General features: G+C 41.4%; 1 protein-coding gene across 1 annotated transcript; it reads right to left on the reverse strand.

The window, feature by feature from the left end:
- Window positions 1–4046: 4046 nt before the first annotated feature.
- On the reverse strand, window positions 4047–5296 carry LOC119279539. Its single transcript, XM_037560751.1, has 3 exons — window positions 5216–5296; window positions 4972–5118; window positions 4047–4652 (listed from the first exon to the last, which is right to left on the reverse strand). The coding sequence occupies exons 1-3, from the start codon at window positions 5294–5296 to the stop codon at window positions 4047–4049; spliced, it is 834 nt and encodes a 277-aa protein (XP_037416648.1).
- Between the last annotated feature and the right edge of the window lie 4130 nt (window positions 5297–9426).

Genomic DNA, 9426 nt, shown 5'->3' on the forward strand with positions numbered 1-9426 from the left:
AACTGTGTATGAAGTTGTGTTTTAGGGATCAGCATCAATTCAGAGAAGCTTTGTTGAATTTGCACATCACCCAGGCCAGGAATTTCAGGTATCACAGGAATTCAGATCAGAGGATAATTGTTGAGTGTACAGATAAAAAATGCCAGTTCTTAATGGTGGCAGCAGTTATAAAAGGGGAGAAAACATTTGTAATTAAGAAGATGAGACTAGAGCACACTTGCCCTAGTACCACTGAGACCACCAGGGTTAGTGCTAAGTGGCTAGCACAGAAATATGAGCATCTCTTTAGATCTGATATAACTACTGGTATTCAGACTATAATTGATGCATGCAATGAAAAATATGGTGTAGATGTGCCCAAGTGCATGGCATATAGGGCAAAGAACATAGCTATTGATGCTGTGTTAGGAGATCACAGGAAGCAATATCCTAGGCTTAAAGACTATGCTCAGACTGTCATGGACACAAACCCTGGGAGTAGAGTAATAGTCACTACTGTTACTCCAGTACCTGATGCAAAAATACCCCACCCAGGCCCAAGATTCCATGCCATGTTTTTTTGCCTTAATGGAGCAAGGGAGGGGTTTCTCAATGGGTGTAGGCCTTCCATTGGTTAGTTCTTGAACCTTGTGTGAACCATTTACATATTGTAGAGTATTCCATATTGTATCTCACTTGGAAATGTTGATTATGCAGGTGTTGATGGATGCTTCATTAAGCTCACTACAGATGCTCAACTACTTGCTGCCACTGGTAGAGATGGCAACAACAACATATATCCACTGGCATTTGGCATAGTTGGTCAAGAGGACACACTTAGTTGGTGTTGGTTTCTACACCAACTGAAAATTTGCCTAGGGGGAGAAGTGGGCAAGTTTGGAACTTATACTATAATGTCAGATAGACAAAAGGTATGTGTTTGCATATTTCATTCTGTTTTGAACAAGTGTTTGCATTAGCTTAGATTTTCAAATTGTTTGTAGCTTAGACTTGTTAAATTGTTTGTGTCAGGGGTTATTGAATGCAGTGAATGCTGTGTTTCCAAGTTGCAACCAAAGATTCTGCCTTAGACATTTATATGCAAATTTCCAAAATGCTGGGTTTAGGGGTGAAGATCTTAAGAAGTGCATGGATAATGCTAGCTATGCCTACAATGAACACAAATTTAATATTGCAATGAATGATCTTAGAGCTGAAAGTGAGGAAGCTTGGGAGTGGCTTACTGCAATACCAAAAAAAACATGGGCAAGGCATGCATTTGACACAAACTGCAAGACTGACTTGGTAGTGAACAACTTGTCAGAGGTGTTCAACAAGTACATTCTAGATGTTAGGAGAAAACCTATAAGGACAATGTGTGATGGGATAAAAGATAAGCAGATGGTGAGGTGGCACATGAAGAGAGAGAGTGTAAAGGAAGCAAGATGGGAGATAACACCTCATTACAGTGAGAAGCTAGAGATTGAGAAGGAGAGGGCCAGATACTGCAAGCCAATACAGGCAGGGGTCAACTTATGGCAAGTTACAAGTGGGCAGCAAATACATGCTGTCAACCTGGAACTTGAGACTTGTGGATGCAGGAAGTGGGACCTTAGTGGCATACCTTGCAACCATGCCATCTCTGCAATAAACAAGGCTAAAAGGAAACCAGAGGATTATGTCAGCAAATTCTTCAAGAAAGATTTTTATGCTGCAGCTTATGAACCAATGATCTTTCCTGTGCCTGGTGAGCATGATTGGACAAGGACCCCTGGTCCAGACATAGAACCACCTGCATTCAAAATCAAGAGAGGAAGAAGGAAAGAAAAGAGGATCAAGGGAAAATTTGAAGTACCAAAGCCAAAAGAAACTTCAAGAATGGGGACCATAACATGTGGCAATTGTGGTCTCCAAGGGCATAGGTACACAAACTGTCTTAAACAGTTGAAGCCTGAGCTAGCTTTGAGGAAGAATAAGCATGTGGTAATAATTTTTCACCTTCAAATATACTAATGTTTTCTTTCTTGTACATTTCTTTCTAGCATTATTAACTGTTTCCTTTTCTTTGCAAGGCTAATGCTCCTACACCACCATCATCTGGAAGACAACCAAGATCTGCTGCTTCTGCTCCTACACCACCATCATCTGGAAGAAGAGGAGCTGGTAGAGGAGCTGGCACAGGAGCTGGTGCTACTTCTACTACAACACCACCATCTGGCAGAGGAAGAGGAGCTGGCAGAGGAAGAGGAGCTGCTACTTCTATTACAACACCACCATCTGGAAGAGGAAGAGGAGCTGGCAGAGGAAGAGGAGCTGCTACTTCTACTACACCACCACCATCTGGAAGAGCTGGAAGAGGCAGAGGAAGAGCTGGAAGAGGTGCTCCAATGCCATTCATTGCCCCAAGGCAATATGCTAACATTCCTACTGATGGCACACACACTGGATGGATGTCCTACTTTACTGCTAGCATGGGAGGTGGAGGAGCCATGTAATGTGAAATATTGTGGTGTTATTTTGGTTAAACTTGATACTTGAGGTGGAGTACTGGTGGAGTACTCTAGTAATGTTGAACTTGATGCTTGTAATGTTGAACTGGATGGATATGTGGTTGAACTTTAGGTGATTATCTGAATGTTGAACTTTAGTTGGTTATCTTAACTTGCTACTGGATGCTGGTAATGTGAGTTGATTGTGACAAATCAGTACCACATTTGCAGATAATTGTGACAAATCAGTACCAATTCTGCTGCTAGCTGTTGCATGTCAGTACCAATATTGGGGCATCACATAACATGCAGTACCACATTTGGGGATTCTGACATGTGGGCCATCCACCTTTCCTACTATTAAAGTGTGACAGCACAAGATCTCAGAGGAGTGTGGGGACGAAACTAGGGTTCATCCGTGCAGCCAAGGAGAAATCTCAGAGGCGCTGACTGGGGCCGGCGGCGGAGATGTCGTGGTCATCCAGTGCCGGGTCCGCTCCCGGATTTCGTCGAGCTGCAGGAAGGAGGGGGAGGAGTCGCGCTCGCCGGTGCGCTACCGCGAGAACCCAATGGCATACGAGCCTCCGGTGATGTGCCACTGCTCAACTCCGAGGAAGGCGCCAAGATGGATCTCCTGGAGCAGGCAGAACCCTGGTAGGAGGTACTACAGCTGCGTGGATGCTATGGTGAGTGCTGTTTTTTTCCCTAATTTTCTTCCTCTTTCTTCTGTGCAATAATTTTTGGCAGCATGGTGAATTTGCTTGTGTATCTTAATAGCACGGTGGCTGTGGATTTGTGCAATGGCATGATGATCCATTGCCCACATTCTGGAGTGAGCTCATTGGGGATCTGCGTGATGAAGTATGGAGGCTTAAAGGTGCAACTGTTGCTAGATCTGAAGATCAATTTCCAATCCTGACTCCAAGTGAAGATGATGGCACAAGGGAGGCCATGTTTCTGTCTCTGCAAACTCAACTCAGAGAGAAGAATGCAGAGATTGCAGGGATTAGGGCCAAATTTCACAATGTGTTGTTTCTTTTCACTATATTTGTGCTTGGCTTAGTTGCAGGCAAGATATTAAGTTAGTTAGTTGCTTCAGTTGTAGCCAAGTTGTAATGGATCAAGTTGTAATGGATCAGTGAAGTTATCTTCTGATGCAATGAGATTTAGTGAGTCTTGTTCCTCTTTTATTGCAATGTACTGTCTGGTTTGCTGTACAATCTACATAATCAGCATAACCATAGCAATACATAACCATACATAATAAGAAACTGATCCATACATAGCAATACATAACCATTGTTCACAATACATAGAGGAGTTCCACTTCAAATGCATAGTTCATCCTTTTCTCACAAAAGGATGAATAGCATAACTACTACATACATACACAGCCATAGTTCACCATTAGTACAAGCATACAGTACACAACATTAGTTCCTAGATGCTAGGTCATTACACAACCATCATTCCCAAAAGGTCAGCAATGCCACTAATCTCATTTCATCTTCTTCACTTCTCCAAGATGGCTTGAATCCCCCTGAACTTCTCCTTCAACTTTTCATTCTGAAACTCTAACTACCACTTCTCTTCAATATGCTTTTTATTTCCCTTAAGCAGATCAGCAACCTGAAGCTTCAACTCTAGCTTCTCTTGGGTGAGCTTCTCCTGACACTTAGTTAGCTCTGCATTCTTCAGCTCCAAATTCATACTAGCTTCAGTAAGCACTTGCTTCTCTTTCATTTTGTTCAACTTCAAGTTCTGAATGACTGTTGCTTGAGCTCTTGTCAGGTTGAGCAGCACCTCATACTTCTGAGTAAGTTGCTGGGTCTCTGCATCTTTCTTTGCCATCTCAGTTGCCATCTTTGCCTTCATATCATCAGTCAGTTCTTTTCTTACCTCCTGCTGATATGTAATGGCAGACTGCAGATGCCTGAAATCCACCACCTTATCTTCCTGGAAGTTCATCAGCTCATGCACATCTTGGACTAGCTTGTCATAGTTGGCCTCCAGCTTGTTCTTCTCTTCTGTCAGATGGTGGATAGTGAAAGAATTCTCAAGATTGTCATTCACCCTAGCACTTTTGGCATCTTCAACCATTGCCCATAGCTTCAACAATGCATTCTGCATTGTTGGGGGCCACTGGTGATCAACCCATTCAACAAAGCCACAATTGCTACCTTCCTGCAAAAACAATAACAACAACAAAACAGTTCATACAACAAGTAATTACACAAAATCACTACAGTTGCCAAAAAGAATGTCTAAATTTAGCATCAGACCACTAAATTTAACAAGAGGAGCAACCACTTGAGTAGCTGACTGACTAGGTTCAACCATTGTTCTAATGCAAAATATACTCATGCTTGACCTAAATAAGCTACTCTAACCACTATGAATCAAAATGTTGACACCAAGCAGAGTACTCCAGCAAACAGAGTTCAATATGGCACTGACCAAGTAAGAAAAAAAATCAGTATGCCTACAATCCTACAATACATACCGGCTGTGCACATGCTAAAAACCTCCTGCCTGTGTCTGTTCCTTCAAAGGCAACAAGCCTCTCAGATGCCATGCCGTGCTTCTCACATGGAGACATCACATCCAGCTCAAGCCCCTTGTAATCTGGATCTTCAATGGTGAAAGGAACCTGCAGAAGCTCGCACAAAGACAATGGCCAAATCAAAACCTAGCGAAATCAACCAAATCAAGAAATCCCAAATATGAAACCCTAACCCTGTACTGACCTCGTTGAGACCGTCTGTGGAGGAAGAATGCATGTACGGGGGGCTAGAATGGTCGTCGCTGCTTTCGTCCTCCAAAACCATGGCGACAGCGGGGCGCTGCGGCGGCCGGCCGGCTGTCGGGACGCGGTCGGCGGTGATGGAGGAAATGAGCGAGGAGGAGGAGGGGGAGGGGAATGGTGTGGCCGGGCTGGAGCTGGTGCGACCGGGCCGGTTAGGACAGCAGCGCACCGGCTCGTCCTAGTCAGCACGCGGGCACGCGCCGATTGGCCAGCGTGGCACCTGACGGGTGGGCCCGACCTGTCGGATCGGGCGTCAATACGTATAAATACGCGTTTTAGTCCAATTTGCAAAAATTTGGACCAATGTTGGTACTGACACGCAAAAATTAGCAATCGTGGTACCAATCTGCATGTGATGCCTGAATTGTGGTACTTCTGTGCAATTAACTCGCTCCAACTTCATCACAAAGCGGTTCACCATACGTGCATGCTTCCGGAATCACAAACCTCAACACAAGTATTTCTACTAATCCATAGTTGCCCACTAGCATGACTCTAATATCACCACCTTTATATCGCAAAACTATTGCAAGGAATCAAACATATCATATTCAGCGATCTACAAGTTTATGTAGGATTTTATGACTAACCATGTGAATGACCAATTCTTGTCATCTCTCTAAATTGATATAAGTGAAGCAAGAGAGTTTAATTCTTTCTACAAAAGATATGCCAACGCTCTAACAAATATAAGTGAAGCAAAAGAGCATTCTACAAATGGCGGTTTTCTATGTGAAGAGAAATAGGCAATCCAAACTTCAAAAGATGTAAGTGAAGCACATGAAGCATTCTATAAAGCCATACTCAAAAGATTTAAGTGAAGTGCAATGAGCATTATATAAATCAACCATGGACTATCCCATACCAGCACGGTGCATAAAAGAAAAATGAAAACTAAATTCAAAAGACGCTCCAAGACTTGCACATATCGCATGAACGAAACGAATCCGAAAACATACCGATACTTGTTGAAGAAAGAGGGGATGCCTTCCAAGGCATCCCCAAGCTTAGACGCTTGAGTCACCTTGAATATTTACTTGGGGTGCCTCGGGCATCCCCAAGCTTGAGCTCTTGCCTCTCTTCCTTTTCCTCATATCGAGACCTCCTCGATTAGACACTTCATCCACACAAAACTTCAACAGAAAACTCGGTAAGATCCGTTAGTATAATAAAGCAAATCACTACTATAAGTACTATTGCAAACCAATTCAAATTTTGTATTTGCATTGTGTCTACTTTAATATAGCTTTTACATGGCTTAATCCACTGATAGAAATTGACAGTTTCATCAAAACAAGCAAACTATGCATCAAAAACAGAATCTGTCAAAAACAGAACAGTCTGTAGCAATCTGAACATTCACCATACTTATGGTACCCCAAAATTTCTACCAAAATTACTAAAAATAAAAAATTTGTACATAAAGACAGTGCAAAAGGAACCAGAACAACTTGACGTTCCAGTAAAAAATGTAAAATCGCGCACTACAGCCAATGTTTCTGAACTGCACTGTACAAACCAACAAGCATTGTAAACATCCTAAAGGCAAACCTTAGCACATTATTTTTATAATACAATGGAATTGTACAAGGGGATAATTATTTTTTATGAAAAGTTTCTGTAATCAAGATCCACAAAGTTTCCGTGAGCATGAACAAAGTTCAAGGCTAGCTCCCACTTCAACAATGCTTGTCTTTCTCACTTTCACTTTCCTTTTTGAAAACTTTTGGGTTCCCCTCTTTATTTTTTTGTTTTTAAACTTTATGAAAGCACTCAACAGAAATAAATGACTCTCTAAAACTTTCGGGTTTTCTCCCTGGCAGCGCTTTCTTTAAAGCCATTAAGCTAGGCATATAGTGCTCAAGTAATGGATCCACCCGGATCCCAAGGTATATCGAAGCAAATTGTAATTAACAATGATTTGTAATTTAGTAGTGAGCACAAAGTAACATATATCATGCAACAACGAAGTCTAACTCTCTTCCTATGCATCGGCATGTTATAAAAGAACAATTCATGCACACCAAGTAAAGGCCAATGCATAGTATAAGTAGTTTCTTGCAATTTTATCGTGTGGGAAACATAGAGAGGTGGAGATATAGTTCCTCTCTCATAATAATTGCAAGTAGGAGCAGCAAGAACATGCATATTATATCTATCAAAATCATCATGTGTAGTAGTAAAACGCAACCCATCAATATAATCCTTAATAAGCACAAACTTCTCCGATATAGTGTAGTTTGGAGAATTCAAAAAGATAATAGGACTATCATGCGTGGGTGCAATAGAAACAATTTCATGTTTAACAAAAGGAACTATAGCAAGCTCATCTCCATAAGCATAATTCATAATGGCATCTTGGCCACAAGCATAGCAAGCATCATCAAAAAGGGATATTTCAAGAAAATCAGCGGGATCGTAGCAATCATCATAGCAATCATCCTTCGGTAAGCACGAAGGGGAATTAAACAATGTATGAGTTGAAGAGTTACTCTCATTAGAAGGTGGGCACGGGTAGCTAATCCGCTCTTCCTCCTTTTGTTCTTCGCTCTCCTCATCATCTTTTTCATCCAATGAGCTCACAGTTTCATCAATTATTTCTACCATAGACTCCTACAAAATATTAATCTCTTCTTGGACAGCGGAGACTTTCTCAATAAATGCATCAATTTCGGAGTTGAATTCATAATTCTCATAGCAATATTTAAGTATAGCAAAACTTTCAGGTCTATAAACTGAATCATCAAAATCTTCAAACGTTTTAAACATAGATTGAATCTCATAAGCACCCATAAAAGCAACGAATTCTTCTATTTGTTCCACATCATAGTAATCATAGATACCATTAGCATAAGAAGCCAAGGTTTTATTATCATTGAATTGGCATGAAAAGGGAAGGTGTGGAGCCTCCATCCTAGAGCAACAAGTATAATCATATCTCAAGCATAGTTGCCTAGCATACCAGTACAACATATAAATTTTATCCCATAATAGTTTCCCTTTTTGAGTCAAGCGATAATCCCTAATGTATTCACGTTGATCCAACGTGTCTCCCATAACGTAATTGAATGGGGTTTTCTCAGGATTATCAAAGTAGTACATAATTTCTTTCACATAACGAGCATCGAGGGTTTTAGGAGGTTCCCCATCTCCTTGAGTAGCAGTACAACTAATTGTTTTGGTATTTCGTGTTCCCTACCCATAACTGAAGATAGAAAACAACTAAGAACAGCAAATAAAAATTACTTAGTGATAAAGCAAACAAGCACACACGAGAATACTCACCCCACGCTATGACTCCCCGGCAATGGCGCCTGAAAAAGGTCTTGATGACCCACAAGTATAGGGGATAATTGTAGCCTCTTTCGATAAGTAAGAGTGTCAAACTCAACGAGGAGCTAAAGGCAGAACAAATATTCTCTCAAGCCCTATCTGCCACTGATACGACTCTACGCACGCTTCACGTTCGCTTTACCTAGAACAAGTATGAAACTAGAAGTACTTTGTAGGTGTTGTTGGATAGGTTTGCAAGATAATAAAGAGCGCATAAATAAAAGCTAGTGGCTATTTAGATAAAGAAGCAATAAAGTAAATATAGCGAGTGTGGAAAAGTGGTGGTAGGAGTTGTGGAATTGTCCCTAAGCAATTGACTACGTTACTAGACCGGTAATCACTGTTGCAATTTTATTTGAGGGAGAGGCATAAGCTAACATACTTTCTCTTCTTGGATCATATGCACTTACGATTGGAACTCTAGCAAGCATCCGCAACTACTAAAGATCATTACGGTGAAACCCAACCATAGCATTAAAGTATCAAGTCCCCTTTATCCCATACGCAAACAACCTACTTACTAGGGTCTGTGCCTCTGTCACTCAAGCCACCCACCATAAGCAAATCATGAACATATTGCAAACCCAACAGCGGGAATCCCTCACGCTTGCGCGACACGGAGAGCACCATAGGACAACACCAATAATAAAACATGCAACTCAAACCAATCACGATCATCAATTAACCCATAGGACAAAATAGATCTACTCAAACATCATAGGATAGCCATACATCATTGGGAAATAATATATAGCGTTGAGCACCATGTTTAAGTGGAGATTACAGCTGGTAAGAGAGGGGTTACACCGCTGCATAAAG

Source organism: Triticum dicoccoides, chromosome 3B (genome assembly GCF_002162155.2).
Source record: "Triticum dicoccoides isolate Atlit2015 ecotype Zavitan chromosome 3B, WEW_v2.0, whole genome shotgun sequence".
NCBI classification, from domain to species: domain Eukaryota; kingdom Viridiplantae; phylum Streptophyta; class Magnoliopsida; order Poales; family Poaceae; genus Triticum; species Triticum dicoccoides.

What these genes read in the sequence shown, in the direction of transcription:
- LOC119279539 (XM_037560751.1), bottom strand. Translation starts at nt 5,296, where the DNA reads ATGGTTTTGGAGGACGAAAGCAGCGACGACCATTCTAGCCCCCCGTAC. An exon ending in CCACAGACGGTCTCAACGAG is followed by an intron (nt 5,119 to 5,215) that starts GTCAGTACAGGG and finishes GAGCTTCTGCAG; the next exon opens with GTTCCTTTCACCATTGAAGA. An exon ending in TTTTAGCATGTGCACAGCCG is followed by an intron (nt 4,653 to 4,971) that starts GTATGTATTGTA and finishes TTGTTTTTGCAG; the next exon opens with GAAGGTAGCAATTGTGGCTT.